This window comes from Antechinus flavipes, chromosome 3, assembly GCF_016432865.1.
Source record: "Antechinus flavipes isolate AdamAnt ecotype Samford, QLD, Australia chromosome 3, AdamAnt_v2, whole genome shotgun sequence".
NCBI lineage: Eukaryota > Metazoa > Chordata > Mammalia > Dasyuromorphia > Dasyuridae > Antechinus > Antechinus flavipes.
This window is the reverse complement of record NC_067400.1, coordinates 395,103,014-395,123,222: the sequence shown is the minus strand read 5'-3', so window position 1 is coordinate 395,123,222 and position 20,209 is coordinate 395,103,014. Positions and strand designations below refer to the sequence as shown.

Here is a 20,209-nt window from a genome sequence, read left to right as displayed (position 1 = left end):
ACTTAGAAGATCTGGATTCAAATATCTTGTTTGATAATTACTACTGTAGAAAGTCACTTAGCCTCTCAGCTGCAAAATTAGAAAATTGAATTAGCAGCTGATTTCTCTGAGGTAATGTCTAGCATTCTAAATTTGATATTATTAAATTATTGAGTATATTGCAGAGGTAATTATTGTTTTTAAGCAAAGAATGGACTAAATACCTAGTAGGAGCTCTTCCAATTCTGAGATAATATGAAAAAATACTCCCACCATCACAAGAAAAACTTGAGTTACAGTTTATAGAAAGAAGAAAGAAATAGGGAAGAGGAACAGGGATGGGTTACCAATGCAGATAGTACATTGAATTTCTTTCCAATAAACTTGAACTATCATTGTCAGTAGGGGAACACAGACTGTATTAAATGCTTTGACCATTTATCATTTCAAGGCTCTCAGTCTAGTCCTAAAAAGTCTATAGCTATTTCTATATGAAAATTTGAGAAACAACTCTCTAAAGTTATAAGTTTTAATAACAGTTGACAATATGTATATAATTTGCCAATATGCATTGGTAGAGGATACTTCTTCACCAAAAGTTCCCTAAGGGAATAAAATCACACAAACACACAAACACACACAAAACCCTCTCTTAAAGACTGTTTTTTGTTTCCCAAATAGAATGAAGTATTTAGTGGAAGGTACAAAACACCTCCAAACCTTGAATAAATAGTGAGATTTATGATTTACAAAACATTTTTATGTCTGTTATCTTTATATCTATTATCTTGTAACTACTGTTGCACTAAGCTAGGGTAATTGTTATTTTACAAATGAGGAAAGAAAGACTAAGAGATGGCCACTGACCATCAATACCAAGATTAGATCTCAGGTCTCTTGACTTTTAGATTAATGATCTTTCCAACAAATCACATGGTCTTCAATATCTACAGGAAGTTCAAATATCAATTTTCTTCTTACACATGGCCAGAGAGTGAAAGTATGTGAAAGTAGTGAAAGTGGGGTATTAGAAGGGTCTATTTTCCCTCCACAGAGAAATATATTGCAAAGCTAATGCCTTCCCTCCCAAATAACTTTGTATTTAGTTGTACTTATTCTCCTTGTACATTATTTGTATACATATACACATATTTATTTTCTTCCCCATTAGAATATAAGTTCTTTCCAAATTGGGACTTTCATCCATTTTATATTCCCATAGCTCAAGTATAATGTCTGATTTAAAGATGTTGCTTAATAAATCCTTATTGATTGACTGATTATAATTTCTTGATGCAAAGAGAAAAATTAAACCTTTTCTGTATCAACTGAATGTACATGAATTTTTGTGTGTTTCATTTCTGTTTGCATGATTTATTTCCTTAATCTTCACAAACTTCCTGAGATAAGCAGACATCAGGGTGAAGTAGAAAGAACACTGGACTCAGCAGACTTGGGTGTAAGTCTCATCTCTGATAGTAAATTAATCTACCTTTCTAATTAATTTCCTCAGAGAGGAGATGAAGGTAATAGTACTTTTCTGAATTATCTCAAAGGGTTGTTGAGAAATGTACTTTGTAAACAGCAATTCTCTAAACTGAACTACTGTTCTTATCCCCAATTTATAAAGAAAAATTAAGGGAAACAGAGAGACCCACATCTCATGAAGTGTCATGGGAGTTGAATTCACAGTCCTTTGATTTTAGAGTTGGTAGCATCCTAATAACTATGTCCAAATATACAGAACATTCAAATCTAACATCTCTTCAGCTATGAGCCCAAAATCACACTGAAGTTACTTTAGTGGAGAGATAATTTTATTGATATAGATAACTATCTTTTGAGATGTGATCTATGCCTACTCATCCTGTACAATTCTTGTCCATATTTTCCCATGAATTGTCCAGAGTGGATATCCACAATGGACCAGATGCACTTTGTGAACTTTGTCATCATTAACTCTTGCTGCTCATTTGGACCAAATGCTTATTAGAAATATGAGAGAAAAACATTAAAAATTGACAAGTGATTAGAAATATGTAAAGAGGGAGAATGAGGCTGATGGACATGATAGAAAAATGAGAAATTTCTCTTACCTCATTAGTTCTGGTACCTGCATTTTTCTGTTCTTTCAATTGCTATAAGAGAAACCAAAAATCCTCTTAATATGTGTCATGCTAACTTATTTTTTAAAATTAATCATAAACAAAAATGGAAGCAGGAACAATCATACAGAAAATTACAAAAGGAATAAATGCTATCATTTTAATTTAATAGAGTAATGGATATAAAATAATCATATTGCATTTTAATCTAAAAAATTATAAACTCCTTTACTGAACTTAAAATTCTTTGAAGGAAGGGACCATGCCCAATTAGACTCTGAATATCCCCAACATCTAGCATGGTCCAATGCACATGAAAGGTATTTAATAAATGATAGTTGAATAATGAATGAATGTATTACTACACATTTCTAATAGAGTAACATTGTGCCAAATATCATGAGATAGTAGGTTAAAAGTTTCTATCTTTTTCATTTCTGAAAAATTCCTTTTGGCCTGACTGCAGAAATTCTGCGCCATATCATCCCTAATCCAAAGGATTTCTTGTTCCCCTTTTCTCTGTAGATTAGTTCTGCTCTAAGGCAGGCCCATGAGACTCAAACCAAATTTGTATTAGCCTCATAATGGATGGAGCCCCTGGGATTGTACTAGAATCAGTATGTTACCCCTGGATTGTGATAAATTATGGTACATGAATGTAGTGGAATATTATTGTTCTGTAAGAAATAATGAGTGGGTTGATTTCAGAAAACCTCGAAAGACTTAAATAAACTGATGCTGAGTAAAGTGAGCAGAGCCAAGAGAACATTGTAGACAGTCACAACAACATTATGTGAGGATCAACTGTGATGGGGATTTGCCACTTTTGGTGATTCAAGACAATTCCAATAGACTTGTTATGGAAAGTGCCATCCACATCCAGAGAGAGAACTATGAAGATTGAATGTGGATCAAAGCATAGTATTTTCACCTTTTTTTGTTGTTTGTTTGCTTATTTTTCTTTTCTTTCTTGTGTTTTTTTCCTTTTAATCTGATTTTTCTTATACAGTATGATGAATATGGAAATATGTTTAGAAGAATTACATATGTTTAACCTATATCAAATTGTTTGCTGTCTTAGAGAGGTGGGAGGGCAGAGGAGAGAGGAAAAACTTAGAACATAAGATTTTGCAAAGGTGAATGTTGAAAACTATCTTTGGATGTATTTGGGAAAATAAAATACTATTTAAAAAGAAAAAATGTGTTTCTACATAAAGTAATAGAATTTTGTATCAGGAAAGAATTCTTACAAGATCCCATTTTAATTGCAACTAGAAATAGAAAGACATAAAAGGCATATTTATTGCCTTAAAATTTTTTTTTTTTAGTTAATAGGGAATGTGACAAGTATATGAATTTGTTCATTTATTTTAGTCAACTTTCCCCAACCCCATTTGGAATTTCCTTGGCAAAAATATTGATGTAATTTACCTTCTCCAGTTAATTTTATAGATGAGAAAACTGAGTATATGGGATTAAGTGACTTGTCCAGGGTCACAGAGCTAGTAAGCATGTGAATACATGAATAATTAGTTAGCATCTTGTCATTTCTTCAATAAGAAAGGTACAACCTAAAGAGTTGTAAAGTTCTGAAAAGAGAAATCTTTCCAGGAATGGAGGAAGAGATGGCTTCCGGAAGAAGATAGAACTTAACTTGGGGCTTGAATTATTGAAAGAATTATTGGGGAGAACACAATTGATTTCATCTTGTTCTGTCTCAGTCATTTTGATATAATCAACTCTTCATGAACTGAAAGCAGTGGTAGCAATTAGTGTCTTTCAGTGTCTTCTTTCTTCTGAGCAGTACAAAATAACTAGTTGCTGAAGGTGGAGGATTCCAGCATCCTTGGAATGTCCTCTTCCTTATCTGATCAGAAGGACAGTTCTCTTTGATTTAGTAAAAACAAGCTGTTAAGAAAAATAATTCCCTTATCTATTTCCTATGGCAAATGATGTATATTTTCCTTTAACAAGAATACTATTTTTTCCCTTTGATAATCACTTTCATTTTAACTAACTTAACTTTTTTTTTGTTTGTTTCGTATAAATGTTGCTCACTGAATTGTGATGATGCAATCCTCATTAATTGTGGGAAGAGAATCTTATACTTTTGAGCATCATAAAGCTTGTCTCTTGATTACTTCTGGCCTATTGGCTTTAGATAGTCAAATTGATCTTAAAAATTCATGCAACAAAAGGATGGGTATACTTAGATAAAACACAGAGGAAGAATTCCATATAAAGGAAACCAAATAAGCCAAGGCCCAGCACTGAGAAAAAGGCAAGGTATGTAACCTAATTTGACTTGAACATATGTACATGTAGGAAAATGGTGGGGTAATAAGTCTTGGAAGGTAGTTGGAACCATGATGTGTAGGGAGGTTGAAGAATTTGGACTTTTATTCAATAGGCAAAGGGGAAGCCACTAAACATTTTAAAGTGGAAAGTGAAATGAATAGAGATATACTTGAGTAAGGTTAATCTCACCCTTTTGGTAGGATAAATTGAAGAAGCAAAATTAAAGGTAGAGAGACTAATAGAAGTCTTTTCAGAGCATGTGGGAGGTAGAGGCTAAACTAAAGGGCAATGGAATGAGAGTTTAGACACTAAGTCTAAACTATTTACTTATACTGTGAACACTGTACTTTCCTCCTGATTAACTAAAAGTAACTTTTACCTTTCCTAAATGTTTGACTAAGAATGTGATCTATAGTAGGTAAAGGCAGAATTAAGGGGGGAAAACCTAACTTGTAGTCATTATCTAAGGAAGAGGAAAATTATACTATCTTGAATGGTAATACAGCAGTAGGAAGCCTCACGTACTTGGGAAGAACATTGATTTGGAATCAGAGATATCTGCGTTTGAATCCCATCTCTGTAGAGTCCCCTTTTGGGCTATTGCTCCTAGAGGCTTTTTAACCTTTACAATCTCTAACACTTATAACTTTGAGTAAGTGATCTAAAATGTTCTCACCTCAGATTTCTCCATCTAATCCAATTATCCATTTATTCAAAATGAGGATAGTAATAACTCATATTTCATGGGGTTGTTGTGAGGATCAAATGAGAAAGAAATATACATGTAGAGAAAGTGCTTTGCAAAACCTAGAAAGCTAAATAAATGTTAGCTATTCTTAATTATAACTATGAAGATGGAAACAGGATAGAGAGGTCTATGATAGTTGTTCATTTATTCAGTGCTTGATGTTTTCTTGGCAAAGATACCAGAGTGGTTTGTCATTTCCTTCTCTGATTCATTTTACAGAGGAAGAAATTGAGGAAAACAGGGTTGAGTGACTTGCACAGCATCACAGATAGTAAATATCTAAGGCCAGATATGAATCCAGGAAGATAAGTGTTCCTGATTCCAAGCCTGACATTCAATCACTGTAAATCATATCGAAAGGTTATCAGAAATATGGAAATAGGTCTAGAGGGATTGCATTTGTTTAACTTATATGGATTACTTGCTCTCCAGAAGAGGGAGGAAGGAGGGACTAAGAGAAAGAAGAGAAAAATTTGGAACACAAGGTTTCGCAAAGGTGAATGTTGAAAATTATCTTTGCATATGTTTTGAAAAATAAAAAACAATTATTATAAAAAACATAAAAAGAAAGGTTATACAGAAAGAAAATTCTGGAGTTGCCATGACTATTTTTTTCATCATAAAGTGTTATTCATATTGCTGTAAGATAAAACAAAGAAAAAAAATACATAAAAAGAATTTTAAATAATCATCCTACCAGATGCCGAAATTCTGCTGCTAAGCTTCCATTAGTAGATTCCTCCATATTCATTACTTTTGTGTGTGTTCCCAAAATGTTGAATTTCCTAAACCTACACAGAAGATGTTAGAAAGATCTGTGAGACTTAGAATTATTAAAAAAAAAAAAAAAAAAAAAACAACAGTGGAATTTGGCAAAAAGTGTTTTGCTTACCCCTTTACAGTATTCTTCTCATTCACATCTCTATAAAAGAAAACCAAATAGATACTTCAGACTGGAAACAAGTTTCACAAAATAATTTAGCCAAAAGAAAATTATGCATATATGTAAATAAGAAATAGATCCAAAGGAACTTTATACACATTTCCTCTGTCACCTGGAAAATATTCCAGTATAAACTTATTGAGATTTTTCCAATTTTACTTTTCAAAAGCCTTAATTTTTTCATAAAATAATCATTGTAGAATCAACTAATTTTGGCCATTTGCAACCATGAGTTTCAAGTGTGCAGATTAAATTTTCAGACTTTAATTTATCTTTAACAATAATATCCTCATCTTTTTTTTCTCATCAAAAAACTCAATTATTTTTCTTTGTAACAGTACATTGTCAAGGTTTAAAATTAGATCTCAGTCCTCTGACAAGATAACTTTTCTTCTTCTTTCCCCCTTATATCCCTCTTTTTCAAGTAAAAGTTGTATTTTTGTGATGAGGCATTATTGAGTAGAAAAGCCATTTGACTTCTCCAACTAAAATAATTAGTAAAAATACATACAACACACAAAAATCATATCACAGGTTAGAAACTTAGTGCCCCTTCCCTTCTTCCCTCCCAGTCTGGAAAATCGACATAAAATTTTCTGGTTCTCTCTTTGAACCAGAGAGGAAATCTGAATTTTTTCTTTTTCTTTTACTAGGTATTTATAGTACCTTATTTTAAAATGTGGGTTAAGCAATTGGTCAGAGATTATCTGTTGTTAAATGCTAAGTAAAAAGCACTGTAGCTTCTATAGAACTTTGCTGAAATTCTTATTTAGAGTGATTTCTTATGCTGATACATGATATAACAAAACCATGACAGAGAAAGTTGTGATGTAGAAGGGATATGTGTACAGAGGTGTGGAGCTTGTTTAAATGCCCAGCTTCTTAAACTAAGGTTCACAACTCTATATGGAGTCTTGTAACTGAATGTGGGGGTTTGCAAAATTATGATTTATTATCAGTTATTGTTTGCTTTGTATAGCTATGTTATATATCTATAAACCTAGGGTCACATAAAATGTCTAAGGCAAAAAGGAATAGAAAAAATTTAAACCCTGAGTTAGAGAACTCACAAATGCTAAGTGCTAAATGTCACGATGAAAACAGAGAAATGTCAGAGATTAGAACCACAAGTGAGTTGGAAAAAAGAAACTAAGATGAGGCAAGGGTGATAGAATGCAGAAAGATAAAGATATGGAACATCTAGGAAATGAAGAGATATAAAGGCAAAGAGAATAAGATTATGATTCTTATTAAACCCTCATTTATAGAATCTTTCCTAGACTAGAATTCTTTCAACTGCCAAAAATGTGACAAAATACACCTGGGAATAATTCATTTTCCTGTTCTCCCTGAGTTATCTAATTTTATCCTAGACCTAAAGTTGTAGGCATAAAATTCAATGGGCCTTCTCTATGTAAGGTAGAGGTGAACCACCTCACTTCTAGATTACTCTTACCCAAAGCCAACTACTATAGAATAATTCTAAGGCTGATTTTTTGGAATTTAAGGTCCAAGACAACCAAGGTTACCTAAACTGATGTGGTCTTGGGGGTAAATTTATCCTTAGTCCCAAGAATTGAAGCTGTCTCAGTCTCCTCTTGTCTGAAAACAATAAAAGACTCCACCCTCTGGAGATGGTTAGGAATTAAACTGATTTACGGGAGGGATTAAGCGTGTCTACTTTGCATTAGTGTTTCTACTATATTTCTTTTTTTCAATGTTCAATTATTTTTCAGTTTACTAAGAGGTTATAAAGGCAAAGTTTTATATTAACATTAATGGGCCTAGAAGCCAGTTCAAATATCAGACCCCTATATATTTAACTTTGCCTGAATTATGTGTCTCACTTTCTGTAGGTATGAAAGACAAGCTCATCAGCAACATACATATTGATGGGATACAATAACACAAGTCCAAAATAATTCATTTACATTTAGAGTGTATGTAAGAAATTAAAGCCTGAAAACTATGTTGTATATACTGTTGTAATTAGTAAATTCCTTATTACTAGTAGTGATTATTAATATTAATAACCCATTATTACTTATCATTAATGTTAATTATATATTTAATTTTAAGTTGTATCAAGACATTTTGAAAAATGACTTATAAAATAAAATATATTTCATTTTAAGTTATATCAAGAAATTTTGAAAGTTGACTTACTTATCAAATAAAACTTTCACTTTCAAATTGTAATTCAGTTCTGGTAATCTCACCAGCAACCTGGAAAGAAAAGGAAAAAAAATACATTAGTTTCTCTCAATGTCATGCCTTCATACTTTGAGGCCTAATGTTTTCTTCCTCCCAATCTTCAACTCTCAGAATCCTGGGTTGTCTTTAGGCTCCAGCTTAGGTGTTAGCTCCACCAAGAGGCCTTTCCTGGTAGCCCCAGATGTCAGTTCCATTCCCTCTAAATTCAATTTCCATCCACTCTGTATTTATTTTGTAGGATATGACTTATATGATGCCCTATATATTCTGCCTCCCTTTTTAAAATATACATTTCTTGAGGACAGGGATTATTTTTTGTTTTTCTGATTCCTTGTATCCCTAGCACTTAGCATGATTATGATGGAATACTACCATGTTATAGGAAATGATGAGCACAATGATCTTAGAAAAACATGGATAGACTTCCGTGAAACACTGAAGAGTGAAATGAACAGAACCAAGAGGACATTGTATACAGTAACAATATTATTTTAAGAATAACTTTGAATGACTAAGTCATTTTGACTATTATAAATACAAATTTAATATAATTAATTTATTATTATTTTTAGGACAAATTAATATAAATACAAATATAAATTAAATTAATTCTTTATGGTAGTCTTCTTCATATCCTAGTCTAAGATCTCTCAATAATTACCTTGTGATCTTAGGCAAAAGACAATCTCTTGGGATCTCAAATTTGCCATCTATTACATAAGAATACTGGACTAGAGGATCTCAAAGTCACTTTCTGGTTGTTCATATTCTATGACTCTAAGGCCAGAATAAAGTCCTTAAAGATAGCACATATCATTCTTTCAATTTGATTATAATGACTCAGTCTCAAGAGTTTCCTGCAGGTTTTAAGGGACTTTAGCATATGGTTTAAAAGAGGCTGACTGACAATCTAGAGGAAGAAAATTAATAGAAAAAATAAATACTGCATTATCTTTTCCCCCCAAAGCACTCTGTGCAATAGCTTTCAAAACAGAAAGTCAGAACTGCAAAGAAGTAAGATTATGGAGTTTGATTCATTATTACCTCAGTTTCACAGTGAACTGCACTCCTGTCTTTAGGACTAATGGTCTCTGTGGGTGAGTTGGCATACATGGCTGTCTTTCTACCACAAATGAGCTGTAATGACCAAATAAAGTAAAAAAACAAATTATCATTTATATCTGTGTGATGCAGAAATCATAATCTTTCTATCAAGAAAAAAAAAACTATGAAAAGACAAAGACTAAAATGGCTCCTCCTGTTTTAATCACTTTTAGGAACTTGCTTCTATAAATTCAAAATTCAATAAAAATGAAAACCTTACCCAAGCAAGCAAAACAGAAGGAGAATGATGAAGGGAGAATTTTTTCAAAGATAAAAGTCTTGTCATCTACTTGCTACAAGTTTTCTTAAAAGATTACAGCTGCAATGGGAAATTCAGTCATTGATATATGTTGGTCAAATTTCCAACAGGTGAAATGCTCATTATAGAACACTAAGAAAACATATTAATTATATCAGCTTAATTAAAGAAAAGTGATGATTGACATCAACTGCTCTATTTTCTTAAATTGAATTAATATACTCTCAACTAAATTTTTTTTTTACTAGTTAGACTACCAACTGCAAAACATGTAGGCAAATATTGCCTCCCAAGTCAGTAGTTACCACTGAATTAGTTGCTTGAAAAGATTCAAAGTTTGTTCACGTAAAATGTCTTTGTTTTTGGGAATAGGGTCCAGCTCATAGGTGTATTTCTGTTCCAATTCCTCAAGCTTTTTAAGCTGTTGACGAACTTGCTGAAGACTTTCCGCAATGGTGGTGAACCTGAAAGGAGACATATGGGGGATTTCAGAATGAATTTCCATTTATACAAATTTCCATACAACAATGAAATCAATGTATTAGAGAGTCTCCACTATCTTAGGCATCCCAGGGAATTAAGAAATTGTACAACATAGTCCCTTCTCTCAGCCCTGAATCATGAGACAGGAGATCTAGCCCCTCTAAACTTATCAGCTAGAAGAAGCAAGGGAGAAGGCTTGGTCTGAAGTCAAGGAATCTGAGTTGTAACCCAGCTCTACTATTTATAGCAAGTGTGAACTTGGGCAAGGCAATCCATCTACTTCAATTACTTCAAGGTTGGATCTAGATGGCATCTGAAATCCCTTCCATAACTAACTCAGTGCCTTTATGATCCTGTCATTTTAATTCTTTGGGTCTCAGTTTCTTCACCTGTAAAATGAGGGGAATATACTCTAAATGACTTCAAGATCCCTTCCACTTTCAAATCTACAACTTTTGAATGAACTTGGGCAAATCATTTAACTTTTCTGAAGATTAGATGGCTTATTAACAGCAAATATTTATGGAGTGCTTGAAGGTTTACAAAGTACTTTACAAATGTTAGCTCATTTGATCCTCACAACAATCTTATAAGGTAGTTGCCAAAATTATTCTTATCTGATAGATGAAGAAACTGAAATAGAATTTAAGTGAATTACCCAGACCTGCAAAGCTAATAAGAGTTTGAGGCAGAATTTGAACTCAAGTCTTCTCGAATCTAAGTATCATTCTCTTGCCATTATACCACTTAGGTGCCTTACTTACTAAATGAGAGATATAGCATTTATTAATAATTTATTACATGCCAGACTGTGAAAATGAAAGTGATAATAAGAATAGAGAATGGGGTCTAGGATAGAAAATCTCTTCAATCCAATATCTCCAAGATTCTTTAAAATTACTCCAAACTTAAAATCCAGTTGAAAAGTGTATCACCTTAATCACCTAACATTTGGTGACTAAGGGCAATTAATAATTCCTAAGGAACATCTATTTCTTGAAAAAAGAGTAAGCAAGTAAACATAGTGTCATGATGAGGTATGTCAGACTTCATAGAGCTAATAAACTCAAATAAATTCTGAGCAGGCATTAAGAAGTAATTAAAAGCCAGAGTCAACAGGAAAATTAGGGTCATCATGGAATAGATTGGTGACAATGCCAAGAAGGGAGCAATAGTATACAGAGACAAAATGACAGCTAGCTTCACACAAAATATTTGTGAAAATTTTCTTTTGAAAGGGGCACAATAGTCCAACTCTCTCTTTACTTTGTTGGGTATGCTTGGCTATGAATTGGGACAATAGGAATAACAAATGCCAAGTAATGAGAGGCAGTATTCTATAAAGCAGTAGCTAACTAAATGCTTTTTTTTTTTCATAAAAAATTTAAGAGTGGAAAAGTCTCCTGCAGGCTGGAATTGCTAGAGAAAGTAGGCTTAAAGGAGGTGATGATAGCTAGCATGTATATAACATGTTAAATTCTGCAAAGTGCTTTATATGTTATCTTATTTGATCCTCATAGCAGCATTGAGGTAGATGCTATTATTAATATATTTATTAATAATTATATTAATATTAATTTATATATTTCCATTTTATGATGAGAAAAATGGGATGAAGAAAGTGAAATAATTTGTCTTGGTTCACACATCTCATAAGAATCTGAGGCAGAATTTGAATTTGGATCTTTCTGACTCCAAGTCAAGCATTCTATCCATTGTACTACTTGGATAGCCTGTAAGAGAGATGAAAATTAGAAGAGATGAAAAAGAGGAAGGAGAACATTTGTGCTTTTATTTATTTAATCTTTAATCTTAATAATTTAATCTTAAAATTTAAATCTTAAATTTAATAACATTTAATCTAAACACTTATTTAATCTTATCTGACTCTTTGTGACCCTGTGGACTATAGCATGCCAATAGTACATGTGTGGATTTCTTGCAAAGATTTTGGAATGGATTAGGGCAAACAGGGGTAAGTGACTTGTATAGGGTCACACAGCTTCACACAGCCAATAAGTATCTGAGGTCAAATTTGAACTCGGGTCCTTCTGTCTGCAAGCTCAGTGATCTATCCACTGAACCACATAGCTATCAAGGAGAACATTACTAGCAAGGCAAATAAAGTGAACAAAAGTTTGAGTGCAATCTAATGCAATGTGTGTAGAAGACAATACAGATAGCAGTCTGACTAGAATTTATTCTAGGAAGCAATGAGAAAATAATACAAGAGGTAGAAATGGTGAAATAAACTTGCAAAGTTCTTGAAAGCCAAGGAAAAGAATTTAGCCTTGATATAGTAGAAAATGGGGAGTTATTGTAGGTCTTTGAACAGATATATGGTAATTGGATCTGTGAATTCATTGATATATAGAACTCTCAAAGAAGATACTTTTAATAATGATAATAATAACAACAAAAATAATAACAAAAATGCCTCCTAAAGTCCAACTTATCATCTGTGTTGTTAAGATAGGGGACAGCATCAAGTTAGAAGCATGAAAAAATCTGGGAAGACTTATATGAACTGGGCAGAGCCAGGAGATTGTTGTACAGTAAAAGCAATATTATATGAAGATCAACTTTGAATGACTTAGTTATCCTTAGCAATACAATGATCTGATACAATTCTAAAGGATTTATTATGAAAAATGCTCCCTACTTCCAGATAAAGAACTGATGGAGTCTGAATACGGTTTGAAGTAAATCTTTTTTTTTTTTTTTTTTTACTTTATGTTTCTGGCGGGGTTTTTTGGTTCATTTTTTTGTTTTTTGTCTTTTGCAGCATGCTTGATATGATCCCACAGCCTATTATAGCTGAATGAACTTGTATAAATATATCTATCAGAGTAGCTTGCCTTATCAAGGAGAAGGGAAAAGAGGGAATTTGGAACTCAAAAAATTATTTTAAAAATTAATGTTAAAATTGTCTTTTCATGTAATTGAAAATAATCAAAAACATTATTTAGCAAAAAACAAAACAAAAAAAACCCAAAAAAACAAAGCATACCAGTCTGAGAGATATGTAACAATAACACTGTGTTTCAATGTCACTCTAGCAGCTGGGACAGTTTGGCAAGAACTCTGAAATGCTGACTAATTGGACTTTAGCAATACCAAGATTGGGTTAGCCTCCTGACCAGTGTGATGATGAAACTGTCCTTATGAGTGCAAGAAATAGAAGTGGTGGTTTATAGAATATTCCTATTCAAAACAGTCACAATGATTAGGTTGACATAGAGGACAGCTTAATGGGTAGCACTCCTTTGTGTTCTGATATAAAATTACAAAATAATCCAGAACAAATCAGAAATACCAATACCCTAGCAGCTAGAAATGCTTCAGTACACAGGATACTGACCCCTAAAGCAGTCAAAAGCCCTAAATTGTTCATAACATATGAATTGTTTCATTAGGAACCACTGCTATTTCACTTAAATAACAATAACTGGAAACAGATTTCACCATTTATATGCAAGGACTTCATGCCCTTGTCTAATTACTACTTTTAACTTCTAGAATTTTGCCAGAATGAGAAGTTAAATTCACTCACTTATTGTTTATACACTTAAACAGAGTGTCTATAAAGGGAAGAGATGCTTCCTTTTTTTTGAAAATCAGGGTAACATTTTGATGCTAAAACTTATGGGGAAGATATTATCTCAAAAGTTTTAGGACAGAAATGGGAGTGATTGACTTTCAGAAGCTAAAATGAAGAAATGTGTCCTTCTCACTAATGTTTTAGCACAACCTCTTGGTGTGTCATGTAACTGTTCCAATATGGGGTACAATACACCCTTGACTTTATATATATATATATATATATATATATATATACACATACACACACCCTAGACATATATATATATATATATATATACCCTAGACATACATATATATATATGAAAAATGCAAGGGTGACAAATATGGAAATTGCCAACAAAAATTCACTATGAATTGCTGATGCAAAGATACAATAATTTAAATGTGAATGTTTTCAGGACATAAAGAATCATTGGGGGGTAGGGGAAGTCCTTAATTAAAAATTCAACAGAGTCCATTAAGATATTTCAAATGTTGAATGAGAACTCTGAATGATTATTATGCTTATTGAATAAGTGGTGCATTTTTGCCAAGAGAGGTTAATTTTAGACCTTACCAGTTCTGTAATTGATCTAAGCAAGCATTGGGAGGTCCTCCAATACATGCACTCTGCTGTCTTTGCTTCCATTCCACCAGTTCCTTATTAAGCAAAACATTTTGGGCAATTTCTGTCACATTCAAAAGTTCTATTATTTTCTGCACAACTTCCTAATGAATAAAAGACATAGAAAGAAAGCAGAATCAAAAATTTTTTCTTTGTCATTATAGTAGCTTTGACTAATAATTCATGTGTGAAACTATTTTTGAACAAACTAGTATTTGTGACGTAATCATATTGGGCTATAAGAAATGAGTAACAAAAAGATGGTTCCAATGAAATGTGGAAAGATTTGTGTGAACTGATGGAGAGTGAAGTGAATAGAGTTAGAAGAATGATCCATACTATAACATCAATATTACAAACATGAATAATTTTGATAGACTTAATAGCTCTGATCACCTAAGTGATAAGGACTAATAAAAGAGAAAATTGCCCAACTCATGACAGATTTTATATATATATATATATATGTATATATATACATATATATACATATATATATATATATATACACACACACACAGAAAGAGAGAGAATAATGCATTTTTGTATTCTGCTAGTGTGAAAAATTTTCTTCTGTCCCCCTTCTCCCTCCCTCCTTCCTTCCCTTCTTCTCTTCCTTTTTTCCCTCCTTCCCCCTTCCTTACTTCTTTCCTTTCTTTCTTCCTTTTTTCTTTCCTTTCTTTTTTCTTCTCTTCTTCCTTTTCTTCTTTCTTTCCTTTTTCTTCTCTGTGTCTCTCACTTTTTCTTCTTCCCTCTCTCATAAACTTCTTCCCTGACTTCCTCTTCTCTTCTCTCTCTCCCCTCCTCTAATTCTCCTTCCTTCCTTTCTTCTTTCCTTTTCAGTTCATGGGGGAGGTGAGAGGGAGAAAAAATTCTTAATAATTAACCTCTCCCCCCAAATTCTGAAGAACTATTTATACATTCTAACTTCCTAAACTAGCCAATTATTCCTTTAGTCTTGAAAAGATATCTAAGCTAATACCCTACAAAACAATTTTTCCTTAATTTTAGTCTCAAGACATCTATTATTCACATTCAGTGATTTTAAAACAAAAGGTTGCTTTAAAAGGGGAGGGAGGGAAATTACCTTTCTCTTCTGATCCAGCATTAAGTACATCTTTTGCATTAACATTTTTTCCTGCTTATATTCATTTGGTGCCACATTAGCATGTTCATGCTCTGCAAATGAAAATTATACAGAATTATAAGCACGAAATAAAAGTTTTTCATTAAATTAGTAGGAATATGTTAAAAATGAATAAGAAGTCTAAATTTCTCTCCAATTCAATGCTTCCAAAGATTAGTCTTCCTTTTAAAAGTCGAACAAGAAAATTTTAAGTATTAAATGGGACTTTTGTTTCCATGGCCAAATATATTTATTGTCAGAGTAATTCTTTTGATACCCTGACATGAAAGTGTTCTCTTCTGAAAGACTATATAGGTCAGGACTAAAATTAACATTTTAGATGGTATATTGAACATTACTCTAACAAGCAACAAACAGAACAATTACTAAATTAAAAAAAATTTGTCAAAATCAAATGAAATCAATTTGTGTATGAAATTAATAGTGTATAAACATTGAAAAGCTGAGATAAGAAAAAGTGATTAGAATTATTTTGTTTGATTCTATAGGAAAGGATTAGGAGCAGTGAGTGAAAATGGAAAAGAAGCACATTCAAGTTTGAAAGAAATTAAAATGTCTTCAAAATTAAGGCTATACAAAAATGAAATGGGCTTCCTTGTATAGAGATAAGTCACCTCTTTTTAAAGGCTTTTCTACACAAAGCTTTTGGCTGACCATTTGTTAGAGACGAAGCAGAAAAGATTATGGTCCTGAGGTTTCTCCAGACTTTGAGATTCTGTGATTTAGTGAATTTAACCAATTACTGTTTATAGAATGTTTTTACCCCAAATCAAGCATGCTGACTCTATCATCTCATGTATAATTAATTTCCAAGTAAAAGTACTTAACATGCCATTCAACAAAATCTGTGCATTTAAGATGTTGTCATTTGCTGTGTTTTTTTTTTTTTTTTTTTTTTTTTTTTAAAGCAACCAAGTGAAGGAGCATCAAAAATGTAAGGGAAAAAAATGTGTTTAAACGTATGCACAGAGAGCAGAATTATATTTGTAAAGTGCTCCAGTCTTCAGAAAGAAAGAATACAGTGAAAATATGAAATTATGAGTATATATTTAAAAAAAATTTTTTTTAAAAGCACTCATGTCTCTAAGCTTGATTGTGTGACAAGCACAACTTTTAAATGAACAAATGAGCAAATCATTCTGAATTATTAAACTCTTACCTCTGTTACTAAAGGTTTTGCATTTGAAGTCATATTCATCTTGTAAATCTTCTAGTACCTTTATCTCTTGTTCTATGTCCTAAAAATTAGGATATAGTATTTACTTAATCTGGTATTGGAAATATGGTTAACAATATATTTCCTCTGGTATACAATGAGGCAGTCAGAAAACATGTTACCTAATTGTTCTTGTTACATTAATATGCTTTTCCAACAAAACAATTCTTATATTCCTAAAGATACATTCAGCACATAAAATGAAAAGATAGTAAATAGCTCCTATTAACATACTTATATTGATATTATTTTTAAGGGAAAAAAACAAGAAAACAATTTAATTCCACAATAAAAACAGTATATTGGACCTTACAACATTATTCTCTGGTGCCATGGATTTTAGTTCTTCTCAATCTATTTCCAGAAAGTAGTTAGAAAGGACTACCTGTGTAATGAGGTTTGATTTTATAAAGGGCATAGCAGGAAAATCAAACGTACTAATGACTTATTCACTCCTTACAAAATACAGTGTATGCATCCTACTTCCAGTCACATTTCATATTATCCTGATATTATAGATTTAGAACCAGAAAAAATCTTAGAGTCCATCTATTCCAGTACTCTGCTTTTTCAGGTGAGGAAACTGACATTTCAGACAGGTTAAATGATTTGCCCAATGACACACAGTAAATGGCTTTTATTTGATTCTGGATCTCTGATTCCAAATCTGTGTTTCTTCACACAGCACTATACAACACAAATGGCTGAGCAGGGGAGTTGTCCTTCCTCATTTACGATGTTATTCCTTGGGTTTTTAGGGACTATAAAGTCAACCACTTAAATCTGGAAGAAGACATGAGCAATACTCTGAAACAAGAAAGAAAATCTTTTATTGTGTGCCTGAGCCCATGAAAAGACTATGATTCACCTTTCTGTCCATGTAGCTACAGGCAATGAATAACTGTCAGCTAAATCACCTGGGCCATCCAGGGACTTTTAGAAAGTCAAAATAAATCACATGGGAGGAAGAGGGGAAAATGACTTTTTATTGGGTAGTCACAAATAAAAGACATATCGTAGAGGTAAATGAGTGATTCCGATGATAACTTTAAGCACATTTACAGAGGATAAGGGGACAATAGAAAAATCAATTTTACCTCACAATGAGAATTCATCTTTGTCTAGTACAATAAAGTTTATAAAGAGGCAGCTAAGTAGCTCAGTAAATTAGACAACTGGGCTACCCTGAATTCAAATCCAATCTCAGAGACACACAGCTGTGTAATTCTGGGCAATGCACTTAACCTGTTTGCCTTTATCCACCAGAGAAGAAAATGGCAAACCACTTCAGTATCTTTATGAAAGAACCCCTAATGGGGTTACAAAGAGTAGGACATGACTAATAACAAACAACAAAAAGTGTTTTCCTTATAGCCCTGTGAACTTTACTGGGTAAGTACTCTCAGCCCATCTTGTTCAAAGAAGTCACAGACTTATTAAGATAATATTCCTTGTTCATCTATACAAAAACTGCTATTGCAAAATTGCAATTAAAAGTTTTTGAGTTTGAATTAAAAACAATTAAAACCTCTTTTCCTTCTACATAATAATGGTATAGTGGAAAGAGAATCATTCACTGCATAAGGGAGACCCAGGTTCCAATTCAGTCCTCTGGAACATTCTAGCTTTGTCCTACTCTGCCTCATTCCAGATGAATCACTTAAATGACTCTATGAAATTATAAAATTTAGAGTAGTTGTCAAAATGCTTTTGTAAAGGGCATTCCCTCAATAAATGAAGTCACAACTCTGAACCCAGCCTCTTCTCTCACCAAAAACAATAAAGACAATTGTTAATAGAGAATATTCACTCTATACTTACCATAACTCTGTCTTTCACATTTTTGACATTTTTATCAATCTCCTTATGTTTGTCTGAAGTAAAAGCATTCTGAATATTCCCTGATTGAGCCTGTTATAAAAAAAAAAGGTAGAAAAAGATTTCCTAGATGTTTGCTATTCTTTACACTGAAATTTAGATCATAGACATATTTCACAAATCACATCTACACTGTAGTCATATGCAGGCCTTCCCATAAGTATGATATGCATAAGAAAAAGACTTTAGTATACCTCTTATAGAAATCAGAATCAAAGGCAAACTCTAGACCAAGCTTCATTCTAAACCCTAGAAAAAGCAAAACATGTACAGCTACAACCATGAATTTTTACTTTATTAAATTCTGCATACTGAAATGTATTCATATATATATGTGTATATATATAGTGCTTTTATTCATTGATCCTATAATTAATTCAGTAATAAATACAGATTTAGAATTGTCTCAGGTATCCTCCTAACTTTTCTGAAAAATGGTAATAATAATAGGATCCTTTTGGACATATTCTCTAGATATCCATTGGTGGTGTCATTTATTTCAGCTTGTGAATATCTGGATATCAGAGGTGCCTTCCAAAGGAAGAAGGCCAAGAAGGTGAAGGGCCACATGACTATGCCAACTGACTATAGATTGAAGAAATTGAAATTATTTAGCCTGGAGAAGAAAGAAAAAACTTAAGTGGGAATACAATTGCCAACTTCAATTATTTGAAAAAATGTCTTATGGAAGATAAATTAGACATATTATGCTCTATTCCAAAAAATATTTCTATCAGTGACATAGACAGACTATGACTTGAAAAAACTTTCTAAGTTAGGAACTAAGTTAGGTTCCAAAAGTGGAACGTGCTACTTAGGAAAGTAAATGAGATCATCCTTACTAGAGGTCTCTAAACAAATATTGGATGGTCACATGTCAGATGTGCTATAGAGCAAATTATTGTTTAAATTCAAATGTTCATGGAGGGGCTTCCCAACTATACCACAGAGGATCCTGCAAGGAGAGGAAAACTCGACTTTTTATTGGGTAGTCTGTAGGATTATGTCCATTTATCTATGTACATGTAGTAGTACTCTAAACCATAGGGGTAGAATTTACTAAATGTTTTTTGATGATGATTATTTATTTCACTGATCTATCAAAAAGTTCTATCAAAAGTCTATCAGAAGTTCTTCTTTATAATGTTGACAACATAAATCGTTCTCTTATTTCTGCTCACTTCACTTTATATCAGTTCATATAGTCTTTCCATATTTCTCTTAAATATTAAATTTATCATCTTTATGGCTCAATAATATTCCATTACATCCATATAAAATAATTTGTTTAGCTGTATTTTATTTAGTGAGCTCCTCCCATCAGTTTCTAGTTCTTTGTTACAATAAAAAACCAGCTACTATAAATAATGTTGTATATATATGAATCCTTTCCCTCATTTTAAAATATTTTTGGAGTATAGACTTAGGAGTGGAAGAAAATGTGGGACCCAAAGAAAGAGAACTTGGTAGAGGACATTTGGGCAAAGATCAGAGAAGGCAGTGTCATGAGGGCATATAAAAAGAAACAGGAAAAAGGAAATAGATGAGAAATCGAGACATGTTTTTACAAGTGTGGCATGAAGTAATTACATAATGATGAAGGCTCAATTAATAGAACATCTGTTGGA

The 20,209-nt window shown here is 32.5% G+C and overlaps 1 protein-coding gene across 2 annotated transcripts in view; it reads right to left on the bottom strand.

Moving 5' to 3' along the window:
* The window catches only part of STAT1 (signal transducer and activator of transcription 1), a 55,206-nt gene that overhangs the window by 21,802 nt on the left and 13,195 nt on the right, over positions 1-20,209 (bottom strand). For both annotated transcript variants that reach the window (XM_051985989.1, XM_051985990.1), the window contains exons 5-14: positions 18,525-18,614; positions 16,647-16,725; positions 15,428-15,519; positions 14,293-14,444; positions 9,956-10,114; positions 9,332-9,424; positions 8,240-8,299; positions 6,023-6,052; positions 5,828-5,921; positions 2,076-2,117 (exon numbers count right to left, since the gene is read on the bottom strand). In XM_051985989.1, the coding sequence (XP_051841949.1) occupies positions 2,076-2,117; positions 5,828-5,921; positions 6,023-6,052; positions 8,240-8,299; positions 9,332-9,424; positions 9,956-10,114; positions 14,293-14,444; positions 15,428-15,519; positions 16,647-16,725; positions 18,525-18,614 (891 nt within the window). The remainder of the gene's footprint in view (positions 1-2,075; positions 2,118-5,827; positions 5,922-6,022; positions 6,053-8,239; positions 8,300-9,331; positions 9,425-9,955; positions 10,115-14,292; positions 14,445-15,427; positions 15,520-16,646; positions 16,726-18,524; positions 18,615-20,209) is intronic.